The 24,605-nt window shown below is 45.7% G+C and overlaps 1 protein-coding gene across 4 annotated transcripts in view; it reads left to right on the forward strand.

Moving 5' to 3' along the window:
• Nucleotides 1-24,605, forward strand: part of LOC147102168 (syntaxin-1A) — a 256,279-nt gene that overhangs the window by 47,111 nt on the left and 184,563 nt on the right. For all 4 annotated transcript variants that reach the window (XM_085964451.1, XM_085964453.1, XM_085964452.1 and 1 more), the window contains exon 3: nt 21,800-21,899. In XM_085964451.1, coding sequence (XP_085820577.1) covers nt 21,800-21,899 — 100 coding nt within the window. The remainder of the gene's footprint in view (nt 1-21,799; nt 21,900-24,605) is intronic.

The following is a 24,605-nucleotide window of genomic DNA, read 5'->3' on the forward strand; positions in this document are numbered from 1 at the left end:
AGCAAGACATCCTTGCTCCTGTACTCGAATTCTCTCGCTATGAATGCAAACATACCATTTGCCTTCTTAACCGCCTGCTGCATCTGCATGCTTACCTTCAGCGACTGGTGCACAAGGACACCGAGGTCTCGTTGCACTTCCCCTTTTCCCAATCTATTGCCGTTCAGATAATAATCTGCCTTCCTGTTTTTGCCACCAAAGTGGATAACTTCGCATTTATCCACATTGGGCAGATGCATGGCAAATGCAGTATAATCACCCAACCTGTCCAAATCATACTGGAGTTTCTCTGCATTCTCCTCACAGCACACATGCCCACCCAGCTTTGTGTTGTCTGAAAACTTGGAGATATTACATCTACAGGAAACTTTCTGGTATCCGGCACTGACGGGACCGAGTTGGTGCCATCCCATCAAAACTGCCGTATAAACCAGCGCTAATGTTAAAACATAACGGAGCTTTTCAGCTCCATGTGAATCAACAAACCCTGTTGCTTAGCAACAGCTTCAAAACAGTCGGCTGCAGCTTAAAAGCGTCTCTGTAGCTAAGCAACAGCTTCAGCTTGACCTTGCAGAGGCTGACTGGGGGGAAAAAAAAGCAACGAGAAGTAAAAAAACATAGGAAACGGCTCCTGAATTTTGCAGGTAGATAGAGCTTTCTGGACTTTTAACCTCCGGTTAAACGAAAGTTTCCTGTAGTTCCCTCGTCTAGATCATTAATATATATTGTGAATAGCTGGGGTCCTAGCACCGATCTCTGCGGTACCCCACTAGTCACTGCCTGCCACTCGGAAAAAGACCCGTTTATTCCAACTCTTTGCTTCCTGTCTGCCAACCAGTTCTCTATTCAAGTTAGTACCTTACCCCCAATCCCACGTGCTTTAACTTTGCACGCCAAACTGTTATGCGGGACCTTATCGAAAGCCTTCTGAAAGTCCAAATACACCACATCCACTGGTTCTCCCTTATCTATTCTTACATCCTCAAAAAATTCCAGTAGATTAGTCAAGCACGATTTACCTTTTGTAAATCCATGTTGACTTTGTCCGATCCTGTCACTGTTTTCCAAGTGCTCTGCTATTACATCTTTTATAATGGACTCTAGCATTTTCCCCACTGTCAGGCTTACCGGTCTATAATTCCCCATTTTCTCTCTACCACCTTTTTTAAATAGTGGGGTTACATTAGCTACCCTCCAATCCATGGGAACTATTCCAGAGTCTATAGAATTTTGGAAGATGACCAGCAATGCATCTACTATTTCTAGGGCCACTTCCTTAAGTACCCTAGGATGTAGATTATCAGGCCCTGGGGATTTATCGGCCTTCAATCCCGTCAATTTCCCTAACACCATTTCCCTACAAATACTGATTTCATTCAATTCCTCCCTCGCATTAGACCCTATGTTCCCTGAAATCTCTGGGAGGTTGTTTGGGACACAATGTATGTATTTAATTTAATTGCCATTTCTTTGTTCCCCATTATAAATTCCCCTGATTCTGACTGCAAGGGACCTATGCTTGACTTCACCAATCTTTTTCTCTTCACATATCTATAGAAGCTTTTACAGTCAGTTTTTATGTTACCTGCAAGCTTACTCTCATATTCTATTTTGCCACTCTTAATTAATCCCGCTGTCCTCCTTTGCTGAATCCTAAACTGCTCCCAATCCTCAGTTTTGATGCTTTTTCTGGCCAATTTATATGTCCTCGCCTTGGATCTTATGCTATCTGTTAAGTCTGTGAGTTGTTCAAGTAATTAATACTCAGACTTAATCAGTAACAATAAAACAGGTCTTTACTGGTTGGAGGTAGGGACTACACTGAATACAAGATTACTGCACAGTGCTTATATACCGGTGTGTTCACCCCCGGTATTACGTCTACAGCAGCCTGAGAAAGTAGTACATCTCTTAAGGTGGAACAGGCTTAAGCTCTCTTAAGGTGGAACAGGTTACATACACAACACTCCTCCCTTCTTAGCTTTATAGTCATCCCCCCCCATTTAACATAACGTAATAACATATATACATATATAACTTCATGTTTAACGTAACATATCACAGATTCAGTCTCTGCGGAAAACAGTTCACAGATTCAATCTCTGTGGTGTAGTCGGTTCACGTTACTCATTCAATAGTCCTTTCATGGATTTAACAGCTTGAACTTCCGAACTGATTTGGCTCCGTTCGGAGGGACCACGTGTGTGATCTGGTAGAGGTGATAATGGTTCAGATGGGTCATCTTCTGTTTTTACTTTTCCTTTTCTGCTTCTTGGAGACTCTCTGGGCTCCATTGTCAGCTGCCACAGCTGCCAGCTGCATGCGCAGTTCCTCCTTCTCTTCCTCCTTTTTTCGTAGTAGAGCCACCTTCTCCCGATGTTCCGTAGACTTTCGGTGCTCCTCCATGATTTCTGTATGGTGGGAGTCGAAGTTACAAGTTGGGCAGGACAGGACATAGTAATATTCGGAGTCGTCCGACAGGTCAGCGAGAGGGTCGTCTATTTCCTCCATACCCAGCTGGACGTTAGCCAGCTCTTGTTCCAAATCCAGATATCTTTCCTGAAGAGACTTCTTCATGTGTACCTCTGCATCCAGCTTTTTCTGGGCTTTCAGCAAGTCGTTTACTAGTGACCTCATTTGTGATTTTAATACTTCAACTTCCTTTGGAGATTGATTGATCGGACTATGCAATCCCTCTACCGGAGCAGCTGTTTCAGCGGTCTGTTGTTCTACATTGACGTGAGTCAGCGTACTTTTGGCATCCAATGGCTGCTCTGTTGCAGTCGTTTCAGTCTGTGTCGTCACATCAGCCATCTCAATGACTTTTGAGAGCTCCGAACCCTTTTCCTTTGAAGATCGCAGCTCGTGTTCAAGTTTTTCCCATTTCAGAGTCTTGTCCCTCAGCATATGAAGGAGTTGGCTGACCGTTAACTCTTCTGACACCAGATTATGGCACGCACCTTCAGAACCTGAATCAGCTTTGATTCGTTCGGCCTCCTCGCGCAGATGGTTGGTGTGCTCCTGCTCCATTTTCTCCATCAGTTGCTTCTGTTGCCTTTCCAGATTCTCCCACTCTGTAACAAAGAACTTTTTTATTTCATTCATCTCTTGCTCAAAACGGCGAATCACTTGTTCTAATTGCTGTTGTAGTTTGAAATGGAGTTGAGTTCGAGCCCAGTGTCCCTCAAAAATGTGCATATCAGTAGACTTGACAGACTCAGAATTCTCTGTTAAACTATGTTGTTGTTGCTCAGTGGAATTCTGTGCTGAAACTTTGTCTTTTGCACATGGGTTGGTCTTACCATCATCAGTTCTAGAGTCTGGGCTGATTATCTGCACCGAGTTCTCACTCTTTATGGCTTTTAGCGAATGCCAGTCCATATTTATGTTTCTAAACCACTCCCGGCCCAGTAGTGGTGGACCTCCCTCCGGTAGCACATATAAGTCCATTATTTGACTTCCTTCGCCCTTGTTGGCCACTGCAACCTTTATTGTCCCGATGGGGTACACTCTCTGCCCCGTGTAGGTTGTCAATATAATCTCCGTATCCTGTAGGGGAATATGTTGGAATAACCTTCTGTAATCTTTCTTATTCATGACCGACAATGCCGATCCAGTGTCCAATTCCATTTTTACTTGGACTCCTTCTATCTGAAGAGTAACCCAAATTGTCTGGAGGTCTGCACCCTTACCAACGTTGAGTACCCTTAAGCTAGCCAGTTCAATACTGCTTAAGCCAGCCAGTTCATTACTGCTAGCGTCTGAATCGGACTCCTGTTCGGCCACCTTGTGTACTTTTGCGTATTTTCCTTGCGGTGACTTCTTGTTGCTGGTCTTCTTCCCTGACCTGCATACTCTAGCTATATGTCCAAGCCTACCACAAGTTCTACATTCTTGGTTTTTAAACCAACACTGGTTCTGATCATGCGTTGTCTTTCCACAACGATAACATTTGCCAGAACTCACACCCAATTTGTGTGCACTGAGCTCCGGTGACCGTAGCTGCATTACTGCCGTGCCTCTCGCTGCGGCTTCGTGTGCTGCTGCCATAGTGACCGCCTTCTCAAGCGTCAGCTCATTCTCCTCGAGCAGTCGCTTTTGTGTATCCTGTTTAAATAAACCACACACAAATTTGTCTCGTAGTGCATCTGTCAGTCCCGTTCCAAACTGGCAATATTTCGCTAATTTACGCAACTCCAGCAAATATTCAGCATTGCTTTCATGCTGTAGCTGCCTTCTGTCGTAAAATTTAAATCGTTCCGCTAGCATCAGCGGCGTGGGGTTTAGATGATCTTTCAGGACAGTAACAATCTCATCGAACGTCTTATCCGCTGGTTCATCTGGTGATAACAGGTGTTTCAATTGCCCGTATGTCTTCGCACCCATTAAATTTAATAATGTTAGTGCTTTATCAGCCTCACGAATTTTATTGGCCTTACAATAATTTTTAACTCGTTCAACATATATGGCCCAATCTTCGATGTCACTATCAAAGTTGCTAATATTCCCGTGTTTAGGCATTGTAGTACTTTATCAGATTTGCAATTTCTCAGATTTTTTTTTTTACTGCTATCCAAGATGGTGGCTTCCCGCTCTTGCCGTCGTCCTCCGCCCACAAAATGGCGGTTTTCCCGCGCTTGGCGGTCTTCACCCGTCCCCCGACGCCGTCTCCCTTCAGCCCCGAGTGCGGCCCTTATCTCCACCGCGATCGATGGCCCGCGCTTTTCACCGCGGCTCTCGCGCCTTCAGTGTCTGCCGACGCTGCGCCTTTCAGCCCGAGTGCGGCCCTTATCAGGGATTTCGATCGATGGCCCTTATACCTCCGACTTCCCCCAGCCCTGTCTTTGCAGCCAACGCTGCTTGGCTTACCCACCACCGAGGTTGAAAAAGAAGCTGCAGGATGTCTTCTGTCCTCCAGTTTTCAGTCGCTGATGGAGGCTTCAGGGTCCTAATGCCTGTCGCTTCCAGTGGGGTGGTGAGATTTGAAACCTCTCTTCAACGTCCTGTCTGTGGACGAAGCCGCCGTGGAATAACTGCCGCAGGGTAAGAACCTGACTCGTCGCCAGTGTTAAGTCTGTGAGTTGTTCAAGTAATTAATACTCAGACTTAATCAGTAACAATAAAACAGGTCTTTACTGGTTGGAGGTAGGGAATACACTGAATACAAGATTACTGCACAGTGCTTATATACCGGTGTGTTCACCCCCGGTATTACGTCTACAGCAGCCTGAGAAAGTAGTACATAGAGTCATAGAGTTTTACAGCACAGAAAGAGGCCCTTCGGCCCATCGTGTCTGCGCCGCCCATCCATCCCTGTCCAGTCTAATCCCATTTTCCAGCATTTGGTCCATAGCCTTGTATGCAATGGCATTTCAAGTGCTCATCCAAATGCTTCTTGAATGTTGTGAGGGTTCCTGCCTCCACCACCCTTTCAGGCATTGAGTTCCACATTCCAACTACCCTCTGGGTGAAAAAGTTCCTCCTCAAATCCCCTCTAAATCTCCTGCCCCTTACCCTGAATCTATGCCCCCTTGTTATTGACCCCCCCACTAAGGGGGAAAGTTCCTCTTTATCTACCCTATCTATGCCCCTCATTATTTTGTACACCTCAATCAGGTCCCCCCTCAGCCCTCTCTGCTCCAAGGAAAACAACTCCAGCCTGTCCAGCCTCTCTTCATAGCTGAGGCGCTCCATCCCAGGTAACATCCTGGTGAATCTTCTCTGCACCCTCTCCAAAGCAATCACATCCTTCCTATAGTGAGGCGACCAGAACTGCACACAGTACTCCAGCTGTGGCCTCACCAGCGTTTTGTACAGCTCCATCATAACCTCCCTGCTCTTATATTCTATGCCTCGGCTAATGAAGGCAAGTATCCCATATGCCTTTTTAACCACCTTATCTACGTGCTCCGCTGCCTTCAGGGATCTATGTACATGTACACCAAGGTCCCTCTGACCCTCTGTACTTCCTAGGGTCCTACCACTCATTGTGTATTCCCTTGCCTTATTTGGCCGTCCAAAATGCATCACCTCGCACTTTTCAGGGTTAAATTCCATTTGCCACTTTTCCGCCCATCTGACCAACCCGTTTCTATCGTCCTGTAGCCGGAGGCTTTCCTCCTCGCAATTTACCACCCCACCAATTTTCGTGTCATCTGCGAACTTACTGATCATACCTTTTACATTTTCATCCAAATCATTTATGTAGATCACAAACAATAAGGGACCCAGCACCGATCCCTGAGGTACCCCACTGGACACAGGCTTCCAGTCACAAAAGCAACCTTCGACCATCACCCTCTGCCTCCTGCCACTCAGCCAGTTTAGGATCCAACGCGCCAAGGCACCCTGGATCCCATGGGCTCTTACCTTCTCTTAAGGTGGAACAGGCTTAAGCTCTCTTAAGGTGGAACAGGTTACATACACAACACTATCCCTAATTTCCCTTGTTAGCCACGGTTGAGTCACCTTTTTTGTTTTATTTTTATGCCAAACAGGGATGAACAAATTCTGTAGTTCATCCATGCGATCTTTAAATGTTTGCCATTGCCTATCCGCCGTCACCCCTTTAAGTAACGTTCCCCAATCCATCCTAGCCAACTAGCGCCTCATACTATCATAGTTTCCTTTATTTAAATTCAGAACCCTAGTCTCTGAGTCAACTCCTTCACTCTCCATCCTATCATATTATGATCGCTCCTCTCCAAGGGGCCTCGCACAACAACATTGCTAATTAATCCTTTCTCATTACATAATTCCCAGTCTAAGATGGCCTGATCTCTAGTTGGTTCCTCGACACATTGGTCCAAGAAACCATCCCGTATACACTCTAGGAATTCCTCCTCCACAGTATTGTTACTAATTTGGTTAGCCCAATCTATATGTAGATTAAAGTCACCCATGATAACTGCTGTGCCCTTATTGCACGCGTCTCTAATTTCCCGTTTAATGCCATCCCCAACCTCAGCATTACTGTTTGGGGGTCTGTATACAACTCCCACTAATGTTTTCTGCCCCTTGGTATTTCTCAGCTCTACCCATACAGATTCCACATCATCAGAGCTAATATCCTTCCTTACTATTCACAGAATCACAGAAACCCCACAGTGCAGATAGAGGCCATTTCGGCCCATCGAGCCTGCACCGACACATATCCCACCCGATCCCCGTAACCCCTACACCAACACATATCCCACCCTATCCCCGTAACCCCACGTATTTAATCCCCCTAACACTAAGGGTCAATTTATCATAGCCAATCAACCTAACCCGCACATCTTTGGACTGTGGGAGGAAACCGGAGCACCCGGAGGAAACCCGCGCAAACACGGGGAGAATGTCTGTGTGGAGTTTGCACAGTCACCCGAGGCCGGATTCGAACCCGGGTCTCTGGCGCTGTGAGGCAACAGTGCTAACCACTATGCCACCGTGCTATTGTGTTAATCTCCTCTTTAACCAGCAGTGCTTCCTGGATATTCAATACCCCTGGATGTTGAATTCCCAGCCTTGGTCACCCTGGAGCCATGTCTCCGTAATTCCAATTACATCATATCCGTTTACATCTATTTGCGCAGCTAATTCATCCACCTTATTACGAATGCTCCTCGCATTAAGACACAAAGCCTTCAGGCTTGTTTTTTTTAACACTCTTAGTCCTATTAGAATTATTATTTACTGTAGCCCTGTTTAATTTACACCCTTGATTTCTCTGCCTTCCACTTTTGCTTTTCTCCTTCCTGTCTTTTGTTTCTATCCTTGCTTCCCTTTCCTCTGTCTCCCTGCACAAGTTCCCACCCCCCTGCCATTTTAGTTTAAACCCTCCCCAACAGCACTAGCAAACACTCCCCCTAGGACATCGGTCCTGGGCCCGCCCAGGTGCAAACCGTCCAGTTTGTACTGGTCCCACCTCCCCCAGAACCGGTTCCAATGTCCCAGGAATTTGAATCCCTCCCCCTTGCACCATTCCTCCAGCCATGTATTCATCTGAAACATCCTTCTGTTTCTACTGACGAGCACGTGGCACTGGGAGCAATCCTGAGATTACTACCCTTTGCGGTCCTATTTTTTAATTTACCTCCTAACTCCCTATATTCAGCTTTTAGGACCTCGTCCCGTTTTTTACCTATATCGTTGGTACCTATATGCACCACGACAACTGGTTGTTCACCCTCCCACTCCAGAATGCCATGCAGCTGCCCCGAGACATCCTTGACCCTTGCACCAGGGAGGCAACATACCATCCTGGAGTCTCGTTTGCGGCCGCAGAAACGCCTATCTATTCCCCTTGCAATAGAATCCCCTGTCACTATAGCTCTCCCCGTCTTTTTCCTCCCGTCCTGTGCAGCAGAATCACCCATGATGCCAGGAATTTGGCTGCTGCTGCCTTCCCCCGATAAGCCATCTCCCTCAACAATATCTGTTTGAGAGGGGGATGGCCACAAGGGACCCCTGCACTACCTGCCTGCGCCTACTACTCTGCCTGGTGGTCACCCATTCCCTTCCTGCCTGTGCAGCCTTTACCTGCGGTGTGACCAACTCCCTAAATGTGCTATCCACGATATCCTCAGCATCGCGAATGCTCCAGTATGTATCCATTCGCAGCTCCAGCGTCGCAATGCAGTCTGTCAGTAGCTGCAGCTGGATACACTTCCCGCACACATGGTCATCAGGGACACAGGAAGTGTCCCTGATTTCCCACATAGCCCAGGAGGAGCATGCCGCAGGGCCGAGCTGTCCTGCCATGACTTGCCCTTTAATTAATTTAAACCAAATCAATACAACTAATTACACTACAATTAAATGATATACTCAAGGGCTTCTAAATTTTATAAACTATTAATCTAACTGTCAAACTATAGAGTAGTATATAAATACTCACCTGGCTGTACTCGCTCAGTCAGCTGCTTCCTCTTGCCCGCGTCACTTTTTGAATCGTGACGTGGCTCCGGAACGCCGCCGCCGGTCTGTGAGATTGGTAAGCCTTGTACCGCTGCTCTCTGCTCCTCCCGAAACTGGCCTCAATCAGCTCCCTCCCCTTGTGCCGACGTCACTTTTGACTTCTGACGTCACTCTTTGAAAATTCAGCAGGTGCTGAGTTGGTATCGCCGCCGCCTCGCCGTTCCTCCCAGGTCCGCACTGCCGCCACTGCTTAATTAATCATTTCAGCTCTGCAGGTAAGACATTCCATCGGGAGCAGGCACACTGCCTGGGCATGAGAGCTTCCAAACTATCAGACCGAGGTTCTGGAGATTCTGAACTATCTCTGTCTGCTAGGGGCCGTGCGATACACAAAAGTTCCCTCCACATCTACCAATTCCGAGTGTAGGACATATTCGGGGGAGAGACTGGAAGTTCCAATTTCACTTTGCTACTGGTAACAATCTGAAGTGTCTGGGAGGATGAGTGCAGGAAATTTACTGAAATCATTTGGCTGTTAACCAACACTCAAGTCCTTTAGTATTTCAGAAATTTTAGATGAACATTTATTCTTTTTGACAGGTTTCTTGACCGTAGATGGCTCAATTTTGCTTTCATATGCTGCATTACTTGGTGTGGGGGGTGTGGTGTGGTTGGTTGTGTGTGTGTGTGTGGGGGGGGTGTGCGGTGGAGTAGTGGGTGTGTTCCTTCATGTCTTATACTTATGGTCTCCATAAAGAAAAAAGAAAGACTTGCATTTATATAGCGCCTTTCACGACCACCGGACGTCTCAAAGTGCTTTACAGCCAATGAAGTACTTTTGAAATGGAGTCACTGTTGTAATAGGTGACCAGCAACATTTCTGGAAGAACAGCAGCACTAATCCACTTTGGATTAGTGTTTCTCACTATTATATTGTGTAGATTTATATGGAAGATCATCATTGGTAAATTTTGGGAATTGGCACCTGTCCTTTAGTGAAACCAGTGAAGGTGCAGCTTATGTCCTTTGTAGTAAACCACCTTAATGACATAGAACACTGTCTGTAGAACAGTGGGAACAGAATTTTGATTGCAAGAGAGGTTGTGACTGTGACGTGCGGAGATGGTTAATGTTTACACATTGATCCATGACCGAATCAAAAAGACAAATCTATGACCATGGCAAGCTCAGCCTGCTGGGAATCTGATGCGACTCGCTCTGAACTGCACACACAGGTTTAAAGGGTTCGATACCCATGCACCTGTTATAATGTTATAGCCATACATGTCAACCTAAAAAAGTAGCAAAAGCTGACGGCTCAAAAATAACCTTGAATCTAAGCCCAATGCTGTGACGATGAGGAGCTGCACTGACACTGCAGTGGGACATGGCTAGGTAATATCTTAAGTTGTGAGCATACTCAACATTTAATCACTTTTATTGTAGGGGGAAAATCCTAAAGTAAATTAAAGCACAGTTTGCCGCAATGACGAGAGGGATGCGAGTGCTGAAGGTCACAAAGGGATCTTGAGCATGTATGCATAAACAAACTGAAAATAGCCAAGTTACCGAACAAAAATGGACACTGGGAGAGGAATTTTAACCCCCAAAAATGGGTGGGTTTGGGTCGGATGGGAAGTAAAAATGTACAATCCACTCCCAGGAGGCGGGTCACTCATTTAAATATTTTAATGAGGCTACTTGCCTCAGATTTTTTCTCTGTTCCAGCTTTACTGCTGGCAGCTAAAGGGAGGCGAGGACTGCAGCATGGAACAGGTCATTGTTTTTTCAGCACTGCTTGTGGGCTAGGAGGAGCATGGGTGCTTCCCCCTGGTTCCCCGAGCGAACCTATTAACCTCCCCAATGATCAGACACCCGCCCCCCCCCCCCCTTCCCAGCCATGATCCGATGCCATCCCAATGTCCTCCATAGCCCACAATCTCCTCCCTTCTCCAGGGGACACCCATGATCTACTTCCTTCCTTCCCCCAAACTCTCCGGACCCTTCCATGATCTCCTCCCCTCCTCCACCCGATCTCTCCGGCCCCCCACATCGATAGCTCTACCTGACCCCCGATCACTCTAGCCACCCCCCCCCCCCCAACCCCTGATTTCTCTGGCCCTCCCATCAATGTCCCCCTGAACTCCAATCTCTGTGGGCCCCCCCATCGATGACCACCCACCCCCCCCCCCCCCCCAGATCTCTTCCTTTTTCCTTTCTGCTCCCCGGCTGTGGCCTGGTGCTGAAGGCCTATCCAACTGACCCAGCCAGCCAGCCCCTCAATCTGGGAAATGGTGTAATTGGGGGAAAAATTCAGTTGGTTGCGCCTCCCGTTAGCGCCTTAAGAGGGCGCCAAGTGGGGCGCAAAGCAACTAGCGCCCGGGCGTGGCGATATCTGTGCCTCTCGCAAAATTAACTAGACATTTTGTGGCGGCGTTAAACACTACCGCCACAATCTCCTGCGCCGGCAGATCATGACGTCAGTCGAGTGCGCAACGCCCCGATAGTGCCCCGGACCGGATATTGAGTGGCGCCCCCTGCCTTACCGCCTGCCGCTAGCAACGACAGGTTCTGCAGTCAGAAAGGGACTGGGGGAGCGCTATTTAAAGGCGACCACTTCCTGCCTTTTTTTGTTGGTGACATTTTTGCACCAGGCATTCTGAGAGAGAGAGAGAGACTTCTGGAGAGATTCAACGCTGTGTAAAGGAGTTTTGGGTACTGAGCAGCACTTTGCAGGTTCATTTTGATTTGCCCTTGTATCGATTTAGAAGAGACTGTGGGGGCTGCACTGTGAGCTCTTTCCCTGGGTCTCTCCATTGTTCTTTCCAGCAGATTTGATGTACAGGTCTCTCCAGGCCGAGATTCAAGGCTGCAATGAGCAGGATGTGGATGGAGAGCAAGATCAACCCACCCCTTTAAGAACTGGCCGGCGCCATTGTGTCTGTGTTCCATTGCTGACTGACATCGCATGAGCTTCGCCCGCCCTCTGAGGTAGCGCCTCACTCTTTGGCCTTAGTGCCTTAAGAGAGGTGTGTAGCACCTGATTTAGCGCTCAAATCATCTCCAGGGGTGATAAAAGCCAAGTTTGCTGTCGGAGGCGATAATTAGCGCCAGGCGCTAAACTTTGTGCACCGCCAATAATGGCGCCCCAAATGGGGCGATACCGAATTTTTCCCCCATTGTGTCCTGCCGTTAAATTCAGCAAGACCTGAGGGAAACACGTTCATCCGGATTTCTTGACCGCAAAACTGCCTCCCCACTCCCTCCCGCCTCCCTGTTGATATTGGGGCCTGTCACTCTCTCACAAACAAGACAACATTATGCATCACACACCACAGCAAGATACTACAATAAAATCCTAAATATGGGGTTCTCAATGTAATTTCCTTAAATTAAGTAAAACACATGACCATTTCTGCCCCACTCTGTATTTCCAAACCCTGGTAATTCGACCCTTGCATTGAACAAGGAAGCTCAATAAAGCTAGTTCACAGATTCACACCACAAAACATTCTCCTAGTGTTGAAGAAAATGATCCTTCATATAAGACAACAGCTAGGCATGCCCTAGAAAGTTTTTTGGGGGGAAATTGAAAGTTTTAAAAGCAACATTTTAGTGGCTTGTTTGTTATATATACAGACTAAACTAAATAAAAACTCCTGTAACCATCAGCTCCTCTTGAAATTTTTCTGCCCCACATTTGTGCGCAACTAACAGTAGAAGCAAAACACAGTTCTGTCAGTCTTCAATGCTCCTACCAACTACCCTCATTTAGTTCTTGCAGACTCCAGCTATACTTTCTTACTGATCTGATTGGATTATATTGAAAAATTCCATATGCTTAAAAAAGGGTCACAAGGGTGAAGCTGGTGGTTGGCATGTATGGACAAACTTGATTCAGGGCCCGTGCAACAAGAACATAACAAAGCCTGCACTATAGAAAGCCAACAAGAAATGTATTCAGTGTTAAGCAAAATATCTTTGCTTCGTGATGAAATAACATTACTCGACTCCCAACCAATGTTTCTTCTAATTTTTTTTTGGCGTGGTCCCTTTAACTGGCTGCGCGTCCCATTCAAATTTTCGCGCATGCACCGTTTCTTCCATGTAAAAGCCGGTGAGCGGCCTGCACGGGACCTCTAGACCGTTGCGCAGCTTAATGGGAATATTGCTGCCAGCCAAAATACCAGCCTGACTGCAGATAAAATAATCTAATCAGTGTACATCATAAGATCAGGTCAGTATCTTATATGGAACTGCCCTTGATCAGTGTGATACTGTGCATTATACAAAACTGCCCATGATCAGTGTGTTACTGTGCATTATACAAAACTGCCCATGATCAGTGTGTTACTGTGCATTATACAAAACTGCCCATGATCAGTGTGATACTGTGCATTATACAAAACTGCCCATGATCAGTGTGATACTGTATTAGGAACAAGAGTAGGCCATTTAGCCCCTCGAGCCAGTTCTGCCATTCAGTGGCTGATCTCTGACCTAACTCCATATACCCGCCATTGCCCCATATCCTTTAATACCTTTGGTTAACAGAAAGCTATCAATCTCCAATTAAAAATTAACAATTGATCGAGCATCAATTGCCATTTGCGGAAGAAAGTTCCAAACTTCTCCCACCATTTGCATGTGGAAGTGTTTCCTAATTTTACTCCTGAAAGGCCTGGCTCTAATTTTTAGAATATGACCCCCTAGTCCTCGACTCCCCAACCAGCGGAAATAGTTTCTCTCTATCTACCCTATCAGTTCCCCTTAATATCTTGAAAACTTTGATCAAATCACTCCTTAACTTTCTAAATTCCAGGGAATACAACCCTAGTTTATGTAATCTTGCCTCGTAATTAAACCCTTGGAGTCCAGGTATCCTTCAGGTAAACCTACGCTGCACTCCCTCCAAGGCCAGCATATCGGCTTTGTATAGCTGTAGCAAAACTTCTACCCCCTTGTATTCTAGCCTTCGAGATATAAAGGCCAGCATTTCATTAGCCTTTTATTTTAATGATCTATGTACATGGACCCCCAAATGTCTTTGAACCTCCACTGCTTCTAGCTTTTCACCATTTAGAAAGTACTTTGATCTATCCTTTTTAGGTCTGAAGTGGATGACCTCATATTTGCCTACATTGAAATGCGTTTGCCATAGTTTTTCCCATTCACTTAATCTATTAATATCTCTTTGTAATTTTATGCTTCCATCTACACTGCTTACAATGCCGCCCATCTTTGTGTCATCGGCAAAATTGGATATGTCCCATCATCTAAGTTAATAAATACGGTGAATATTTGAGGCCCCAACAGAGATCTCTCTGGGACACCACTAGTCACATCCTGCCAATGAGAGTACCTGCCCATTATCCCTACTCTCCGTCTCTTGCCGCTCAGCCAATTTCCTAACCAGGTCAATAACTTGCCGTCAATTCCATGAACTTCAACTTTAGCCAACAGTCTCTTATGAGGGACTTTATCAAATGCCTTCTGGAAGTCCATATAAATAACATTCATAGACATTCCCTTGTCCACTGCCTTAGTCACCTCTTCAAAAAATTCATTCAGGTTCGTCAGGCATGATCTACCCTTTACAAATCCATGTTGGCTCTCTCTGATCAGCTGAAAATTTTCAAGGTATTCAGTAACTTTATCCTTAATTCTAGACTGTAATAATTTCCTGACAACAGATGTTAGACTAACTGGTCTATAATTTCCTGGATTCTCTCTCACCTTGCTTAAATAGCGCAATTTTCAAAAGCAACGTTTCCTCAATCGAGTGAACTTTGGAAGATTTATAATTAGGGCACCTGCAATGTTCTCACCTACTTCCTTTAAAACTCTGGGATGGAAGCCATCTGGTCCTGGGGATTTGTCATTCTTTAGTGCCATTATTTTCTTCATTACTGTTATTTTGCGTACAGACTGGCTGTGTTATATTGTTCCTCAATAGAGCATCTACGGATCATGCATTCACCAGGCTGGGTGTCAGGTACAGAATTATTAGGTGATTCAGGAGCAGAATAAAACATCCAGCTATTTATTTTTTATACGGAACTGCCAATAATCAGTGTGGTACTGTGTATTCTACTGAATGGCCCTCGATCAGTACAATATTGTATATTAAACTGAACTAGATCAACGTGATATATGCAGCCATCCTATGTCCGTGTGATACTAGGTATTGTATTGAGCTGTCCTAGGACAGTGTGAAACTGGGCATAGTACAGAATCATAACCAGAAAAAGCAATAATCCTGAGGATTGGGAGCAGTTTAGGATTCAACAAAGGAGGACAAAGGGATTAATTAAGAAGGGGAAAAGAGAATATGAGAGTAAGTTTGCAGGCAACATAAAAACTGACTGTGTAAAAGCTTTTATAGATGTGAAGAGAAAAAGATTGGTGAAGTCAAGCGTAGGTCCCTTGCAGTCAGAATCAGGGGAATTTATAATGGGGAACAAAGAAATGGCAGACCAACTAAATACATATTTTGGTTCTGTCTTCACAAAGGAGGACACAAATAACCTCCCAGAGATGCCAGGGAACATAGGGTCTGATGAAAGGGTGGAACTGAAAGAAATCAGCATTTGTAGGGAAATGGTGTTAGGAAAATTGATGGGACTGAAGGCCAATAAATCCCCAGGGCCTGATAATCTACATCCTAGGGTACTTAAGGAAGTGGCCCTAGAAATAGTAGATGCATTGCTGGTCATCTTTCAGAACTCGATAGACTTTGGAACAGTACCCATGGATTGGAGGGTAGCTAATGTTACCCCACTATTCAAAAAAGGTGGTAGAGAAAAAGTGGGGAATTATAGACCGGTAAGCCTGACATCAGTAGTGGGGAAAATGCTAGAGTCCATTATAAAAGATGTAATAGCAGAGCACTTGGAAAGCAGCGACAGGATCGGACAAAGTCAACATGGATTTACAAAAGGTAAATCATGCTTGACTAATCTACTGGAATTTTTTGAGGATGTAACTGGTAAAATAGATAAGGGAGAACCAGTGGATGTGGTGTATTTGGACTTTCAGAAGGCTTTCGATAAGGTCCCGCATAAGAGATTAGCGTGCAAAATTAAGGCACATGGGATTGGGGGCAAGGTATTGACCTGGATAGAGAACTGGTTGACGGATAGAAAGCAGAGAGTTGGAATAAACGGGTCGTTTTCTGAGTGGCAGGCAGTGACTAGTGGGGTACCGCAAGGATCGGTCCTAGGACCCCAGCTGTTCACAATATACATTAATGATCTGGACGAGGGAATTGGATGTAATATCTCCAAATTTGCAGACGACACAAAGCTGGGTGGGAGGGTATGCTGTGAGGAGGATGTCGTGAAACTCCAGTACGATTTGGACAGGTTGGGTGATTGGGCAGAAACATGGCAAATGCACTATAATGTGGATAAATGTGAGGTTATCCACTTTGGTGGCAAAAACAGGAAGGCAGATTATTATTCGAATGGCAATAGATTGGGAGAAGGGGAAGTGCAAAGAGACCTGGGTGTTCTTGTGCACCGATCGCTGAAGGTAAGCATGCAGGTGCAGCAGGCGGTTAAGAAGGCAAATGGTATGTTGGTCTTCGTAGCAACAGGGTTCGAGTACAGGAACAAGGATGTCTTGCTACAGTTGTGCAGGGCCTTGGTGAGACCACACCTTGAGTATTGTGTGCAGTTTTGGTCACCTTATCTGAGGAAGGACGTTCTTGCCATGGAAGGAGTGCAGTGAAGATTTACCAGGCTGATAGCTGGGATGGCAGGAATGACGTATGAGGAGGGATTGTGTCGATTGGGCTTATACTCACTGGAGTTTAGAAGATTGAGAAGGGATCTCATCGAAACCTATAAAATTCTGTCAGGCCTGGACAGATGCAGGAAGGATGTTTCCGATGGCCAGGGAGTCCAGAACCAGGGGTCATAGTCTAAGGATAAGGGGTAAGCCATTTAGGACTGAAATGAGGAGAAATTTCTTCACCCAGAGAGTGGTGAACCTGTGGAATTCTCTGCCACAGAGGGCGGTGGAGGCCAGTCAATTAAATATATTCAAGAAGGAGTTGGATATATTTCTTAAGGCTAAAGGGATCAAGGGATATGGGAAGAAGGCAGGGACAGGGTACTGAATTTGGATGATCAGCCATGATCTCATTGAATGGCAGAGCAGGCTCGGGCCGAATGGCCTACTCCTATCTTCTATGTTTCTATAACATTTGAGAGCAGGGTTCAGGTACTTTTCAAGTGTTGTTATTGAGTGTATGGAACATCCTCGGACCACATTTTGTACTCCACATTTCTTAACTGCTGAGAATCAGTAAGGTATTGTGGAGTTCATTATTGCAGATGACTTTTTCTGTCCCTAGATGAGAACCCTTTTTTTTTTATTCGTTTATGGGATGTGGGCATCGCTGGCAAGGTCAGCATTTATTGCCCATCCCTAATTGCCCTTGAGAAGGTGGTGGTGAGCTGCCGCCTTGAACCGCTGCAGTCCGTGTGGTGAGGGTACTCCCACAGTGCTGTTAGGGAGGGAGTTCCAGGATTTTGACCCAGCGACGATGAAGGATCGGCGATATAATTCTAAGTCAGGATGGTGTGTGACTTGGAGGGGAAGTTGGAGGTGGTGGTGTTCCCATGCGCCTGTTGCCCTTGTCCTTCTAGGTGGAAGAGGTCATGGGTTTGGGAGGCGCTGCCGAAGAAGCCTTAGTGAGTTGCTGCAGTACATCTTGTAGATGGTACACACTGCAGCCATGGTATGCTGGTGGTGGAGGGAGTGAATGTTTAAGGTGGTGGATGGGGTGCCAATCAAGCGGGCTGCTTTGTCCTGGATGGTGTTGTAGCTGGCTTTTCCTGTCCCTAGATGAGAAGCCCACAATACGTTAATAAAAAGCAAGAGTCTGGCTGTGTTATAACACTCCCAGGTACAGACTGGATGTATTATATTGCTCCTGAGTACAGACTGGCTGTGGGTTATATTGCTTCTCAAAAGGACGTCTATGGATTGTGCATTTACCAGGCTGCGTATCAGATACAGAATTTTTGGGGTGATTCAGGAGCAGAATAAAACAACCAGCTATTTATTTTTTTACACAGTGATGCTCATCCCAGGCGGCTTCTTTGAAACCGTGCCTTCACCTGAGACCGTTCCAGATCGGTCCTGATACCAGATCACCCCTGCACTGCACAGCATTGCAGCAAACCTGTCCGGCAATGACGAATTTCCTGATGAGTGTCACGTGATGCAGTGAGAGCCCACCCTGCACACTGTCTGATAGTTTAGCACTTTTACTGCTGCAGCCTTTGAGTCCCTAGCACCAGTTCTGTTACTTGTGGTTACATTTATATCAGGTTTTTGCTTCATGTTACTCACCTTTTTGAATTTATTCAGGGTTTTAGTTGAAAAATCCAAAGCCTTAAATTCAAGAGAGATTCTTTCCACCAAAAACTGACTTGTGTGGTGCAGAGGAAATAATCACCTGAAGGTATCAGAGTCGCACCTCCGTAACACCATAACCAGGAGAAAAACTCCATTTATTCCTTCTGTTTCCAATGATGGAGTTGCTCGTTAAACACTCCTAATCATGTACAGCACAGGTTAGAAGCTGAGTATAGCTCCCTCTGCACTGTCCCATCAAACACTCCTAGGTCAGGTATAGCATGGATTAGCTACAGAGTAAAGCTCCCCCTACACTGCCACAGCAGGGTGCTTTCCCTCCAACCTCGGAATCCAGCAATGTAATATCTCCCTTTTCCCCACAGTAGCCATAAGAATGTTGAAATTACCAACCCAGTGAAAATTTTTGCTGAATTATCAGAGATCCTTTTTGCATTGGGACCCTGCCCAGTAATCACTGAGCTGAGACAACCCACATATATTTCATCCTGAATCCCTGCACCTGGGAAAGGAAGGTTTCAGCCCTCTGGCTGGGTGTGATTCACACTCCCTAGAGTTCAAGATTCTGCAGCTACTGACCACGATTGGTCCACCATCTCTGGCTGAATCAAACTGTTTGCAACTTTGGCATCCTATTCAACCCCCGATCTGAGCTTCTGACTCTTCATCCTGTAGACCACCTACTTCCACCTCCGCCCCTGCCTCAGTCCACCTGCTGCTAAAACTCTAATCCATGCCTTTGTCACTTCCAGACTCAACTACTCCGATGCTCTCCTGGCCAGCCATCATCCTCTATGCTGTGTAAACTTCGTATCCTATACCATATCAAGTCCTGTTCACCCATCACTCCTGTTCTTGCTGACCTACATTGGCTCCTGGTCCCCTAATGCCTCCAATTTAAAATTTTCAGCCTTGTCTCTAAATCCCTTAATTGACTTGCCCATCTATTTTTGTAACCTTCTCCAGCCCTACAACCCTCTGAGAACTCTCCATTTCTCCAACTCTGGCCTTTTGTGCATCCTTCCCCCTTTGCTCACCGTGCCTTCAGCTATCTAAGCCCTGGAATCCCCTCCCTAACTACATCTGCTTCTTCACAGGTAGGAGGAAGGTGGTGGAGGGGCAGGATTGTGGTCAGCTTCAACACCACCACCCATAACTGTTCCTCCTCCTCCACCACCGCTTTGGGTCACCCTTCTTAAAGCATCCCGCTCTGACCCAGCAGCCATTTTTATGCCTCTGTGATTTGCCTTGGGACATTTTTCCACATTAAAGCTGGTATATTAATGCAATTTGTTGTAGTTGTTGTTTAAGGACTGAATGTAATTCACATTTCAGATTATTACTCAGATGAGAGAGTTTGGCGTAGCAGATTAATGAATCAGTAGCGTAACCGGTAAAAAAAAAATTGATATGTGTCTACATAAAGGAGATGGATGTCATAAAACAGAGGTATGGAAAGCATTAATCTCCGAGTTATGTCAAAGGCAACACAAGTGGTTTATTTTCTTAAGTGTCAGCTTGCCTCAGTTGGTAGCGAACCCCCTCTATTCCCCCATGTAGTCTAGGCTGACACTTTAGTGCAATACTGAGGTAGTCTTCCATTGTCGGAGTTGCTTTCTTTCAGATGAGCTCTTAAACCAAGGTCTTGTCTCTGGACATAAAGATTCCATGGCACTATTTGATGAAGAGCAGAGTGTTATCCTGGTGTCCTGCCCAACATTCCTGCCTCAGCCAAATGCCACCAAAAATAGATTATAAAGTCATTTGTTCATTTGCTGTTTGTGGGACCTTGCTGTGCACAAATTGGCTGCCACATTTGCTGATATTGACTGCACTTCAAAAGCAATCCATTGGCTCTAAAGTGCCTGGCGACATCCTGAGGATAAGTAAAGTCCTATACAGGAAACTTTGTTATATCCGGGACCGAGCTGTTGCCGATCTATCAAAACTGCCGGACATACAAAGTTAATATTGAAGCATACGGAGGTTTTCATCTCCATATCTGACAACAAACACTGTTGCTTAGCAACAGCTTGTAAACAGTCGGCCCGTACCTTGGAAGCGTCTCTGTAGCTTAGCAACAGTTTCAGAGAGACTTTCCAGAGCCTGACGGTTGAAAACAAAGCCACGAGAAGAAAAAAAACCCTAACAAAACGGCTCCTGATTTCTGCCGGTAGATCGAGGTTTCCGGACATACAACCTCTGGATAAACCAAAGTTTCCTGTATAAGGGCAAGCCCGTTCTACTTTCTTTCGTTTCCATAAAACAGGGCCCTTGGTTTTCTATTGTATGATAGTCAGAAACAAAAAAACTTGACGATTCAAAGTGATAAATTGGAAATGATTTTACAATTGTGTTTTTGAGTAACTTTTACATTGCAACGTTGGGTTAGGGGTGTGTGCGTGCGTGCGTCCGTCCGTCCGTCCGTCCCAGCTAAAGGTGCTGATACTGTTCCACAGGAACACTTCTGGCACTGCACTAGGTGCCCTTCTGTCATGGTGGGCAGCATTGCTGAGCCTTGGTCCTAGCCTACATGCACACCTTCCAGCAGGGGGGGTCACTGGATAGTGATAGAAAGATGGGGGGAGCCCAAGTTGATTTCCTCCTTCTCCCAAGACAAACTCCCTTACATTGAGGATAACAAGATCCAAACAAGAATTTAATAAAAAGTAGACTGTCTGAGGATGCCTTTGGAAAACAGGACGTTAGACGGCAAGGATTAAATTCAGAGAGACTTAACAACTGGGCTGATGAATCAGTGCTTGAATATTGAGACATGGTTTTGGAACTAAAATGGAAAATATAAAATTGAAAGTTACATATGAAGAACCAAGAAAAAGTCATAGTTACAGAGAGCACAACAATCACAAAAGCAGTTTTGGGTGTGTAAGCAGATGTAAAAAGTATAAATCCATGGGAACATTACTGATATTCCACTAAGAATCACTGAGCACATGGGGCAGTATTAGTTAACTCTGTTAATTATACATCTGAAAATATAGCAAAGTGTTGGAAAGGATGCGGAGAGTGAGAGGTGAAACTCCAGGTTTCAGAACATTACACTGAGTAGAGTTTGAGTGGGTAATTCAAATCTTGTTGGAAATGGGAAAGTAAAGGAAGTGCTTTGATTCACATTTTTTAAATAATAAAGGCACCAGTGAGGATGAGTCAAAAAACCAGAGTGGATTGTTATAGGTTGGAAAAGATGAGAAATAGACTATGTTCTAAAAGAGGAATGGCAGAGTGAGCTGCTTGGGTGAAATAACATATCTTATTCAAGTTTTATGAGCATGTCTCATGTTTTGGGATCCTACGTTTGGTATTCAGACTCTGTAATTGACAACACTGCATAGTTGCTGGCAGGGTCTGCAATCTTTATTTTAATGTCCTTGTTTCATTGCATTGCGTAATGGCTAATGTACTAAATAAAAGTCTGCTTTCTCTTATGCTTTGGTCTCAAGTGAGTAGTAAAGGGAATGTGTTTCTAAATGCTTTGATCTCATATAATTATCAGGTAGAAGAAATTCGAGGATTCATAGACAAGATCTCTGAGAATGTGGAAGAGGTTAAACGGAAACACAGTGCAATCCTCGCTGCACCAAACCCGGATGAAAGTAAGAATTTGATTTTCCAGAATTTCTGACCGGGTCGCCTGAGGGCAGCCGCCCCGGGTGTCTGAGTGCGGTCACCCTGGGTAAGGGTGGATTTTCAATACTGTCTGTTCTTGGAGTTGGGGCTCTTGAAAGGCCATTTGCCTTCATCTATTTCTTTTAATTGTCCAAAATCGGACAGGCCAAGAGGCATGGCTCAAAATCATAGAATAATGGAATTGTTAAAGCACAGAAGGAGGCCATTCAGTCTGTCGAGCCCGTGCCGGCTCTCTGCAAGAGCACTTCAGCTAGTCCCACTCCCCCGCCCTTTCCCCATAGCCCTGCAAAGTTTTTTCCTTCAGGTATTCTCCAGTTCCCTTTTGAAAGCCACGATTGAATCGGCCTCCACCACTCTTTCAGGCAGTGCATTCCAGATCATAACCACTCATTACGTAAGAAAGTTTTTCCTCATGTTGCCAATCATCTTAAATCTGTGTCCTCTGGTTCTCGACCCTTCCGCCAATGGGAACAGTTTGTCTCAGTCACACGCAAAAAAATTAACCTGGAGCTGTCGATACACAGTTCATAGGAAATAAAATGATCTAATCGCCCTACTCGCTCCCATTAAGCATATATGTTTCATGCTGACGCGCGTGGTTTCGGGGACACGTTCAACGTGTCAGTGTTTGCTGACACAAGTCAGCACAAGAAAGCTCCCCCTCCACCCAAGTCCAGCTAATGTACTGGACAAGTTCCTCTTCTCTTTACTCTGCTCACAGCGCTAAAGGGCCCGAGTTCTGCGCGCTGTAGTTAGAAATTCTCGCAACAATTGGAGTACCTGCCTTCAGTATACAGAGGCAGCAAAACTGGCCACTGGCACCGGGAGGTAGAGCAAGGAGAAGTGGGACCTATCCAGTGCATTAGCACCAACCTGGGAGTAGCAGGTGGAAGGAAATGGATGCCAAGGTGAGCACGGAGGAGAACTGAGAGTGCATGACAAAAGGGAATGGATGGGGCAAGTGGATGCCTGTGAAAGAGGGAGGTGTGGATGGCAGTGAATGGGAGCGGGATGTGGGGGAAATGATGGCAGTGAAGAAGGCAGAAGCTAGGAGTGTGGCTTTGATGAGAAGAGGGGGGCAATGCTTTGGGGTGGGGGAGGAAGAAGTGTGCCAGCATGGGCTGCTGAATGAGGGGTATTAAAGATGAGCACCAGCTTGATTGGGTTGGATGGGAGAAGAGTGCCAGTATGAACTGGGAAGGTTAGAGGTTAAAGGACTGCCTCTGTGAAAGGGTGGAGAGTTGTAGTGCAGTATCTCTGTGAACTGGGTCTGGAGGGAGTAGAGTGCCTTTGTAATCTGGGGTGGTGAGGGGTCGGGTGTGGGAGAAGGACTGTTTGATGATCTGGTTGGTTTATTGAAAGTACAAAAGTCCTTTTATTGTCTTAAAAATCTATTAACTGTGAAGTATAAAAGTGCTTAAAATTATCCAGAATACATAATTTTTAATGTAAAAGTTCAACATTTCCCAAGGACACATGCCCATGGACCATCCTTGAAATATACCAGCAATTTTATGCCTTCAACATTTGGCTTTCCACTTCTTGTTTTCATGTATTTATGTTTTCACTCCAATACAAGTGAAGGAATATTGTGTGTACCTGCAACGTAAGGTACAAAGCCCGTGTAACTACTTGTCAGGCCTGGTCATGAGTCGTCAAATCTTGGGGGCTTTGTTGGTCAGCTTTAGCTCGTCTCCTAGGTTGGCCTGTATAATTTGGGCAAAACCTCATCAGCGGTGCCTTAAATGTAAAAGCATTGAGAAAGGATCAATGTTCTTGGAAAGAAATTACCTCGTTGGCTGTGTCTCTAGTTATCCGTTGGAAGCCATTAAATAGAACAGAGAAGCACATTGTGGTAGAGAAGCAGTTACAGTAAAGTAGTAGATGTCGGGCCTGACTGACCCGAGGTGCAGGCTCTGCTCAACTGCAAGCCTCGAGACTGAGGAATGCTGGGAGCAACCCAGGAGAAAAATCACAGGCGCATTAAAAAAAAATATGGTTTCAACACTTGTGTTTATTAGTTATAAACATATTGCAGTTGGGAAAGAAAAGGCTGTTTGACTGACAGCCTTTGACACGGTTGACCACAAAATTCTGCTCCCAACACCTCTTCACTGTCGTCCAGCTGGATGGGATTGCATTCGCCTGGTTTAATTCCTATCGTTCCAGCTGTAACCATAGAATCACCTGCATTGGCTTCTCTTCCCGATTCCGCACTGTCACTCCTGGGGTCCCCCCCCCCCCCCCCCCCCCCAAGGATCTATCCTTGGGCCCCCTCCTATTTCTCACCTACATGCTGCCCCTCGGTGACATCATCTGTCAACACACGTGAGCTGATGATACCCAGCTCTACCTCTCCTCCACCTCTCTCGAACCCTCCATTGTCTCTGTACTAACAGACTGCTTGTCCGACATCCAGCACGGGAGCAGTAGAAATTTCCTCCAATTAAATATCGGGAAGACCAAATCTATTGTCTTCGGTTCACGCCACAAACTCCCGTTCTCTTTCCACTGATTCGATCTCTCACCCCAGCAACAGTATAAGGCTGACCAACTCTGTTCGCAAACTTGGTGTCATATTTCATCACGAATTGAGCTTCCTACCTCATATCCGTTCTATCACTAAGACCGCCCATTTCCACCTTCGTAATATCGCCCGTCTCCGTCCTTAC

Source organism: Somniosus microcephalus, chromosome 22 (genome assembly GCF_052327205.1).
Source record: "Somniosus microcephalus isolate GS21.2 chromosome 22, FLI_Smic_1.0, whole genome shotgun sequence".
Taxonomy (NCBI): domain Eukaryota; kingdom Metazoa; phylum Chordata; class Chondrichthyes; order Squaliformes; family Somniosidae; genus Somniosus; species Somniosus microcephalus.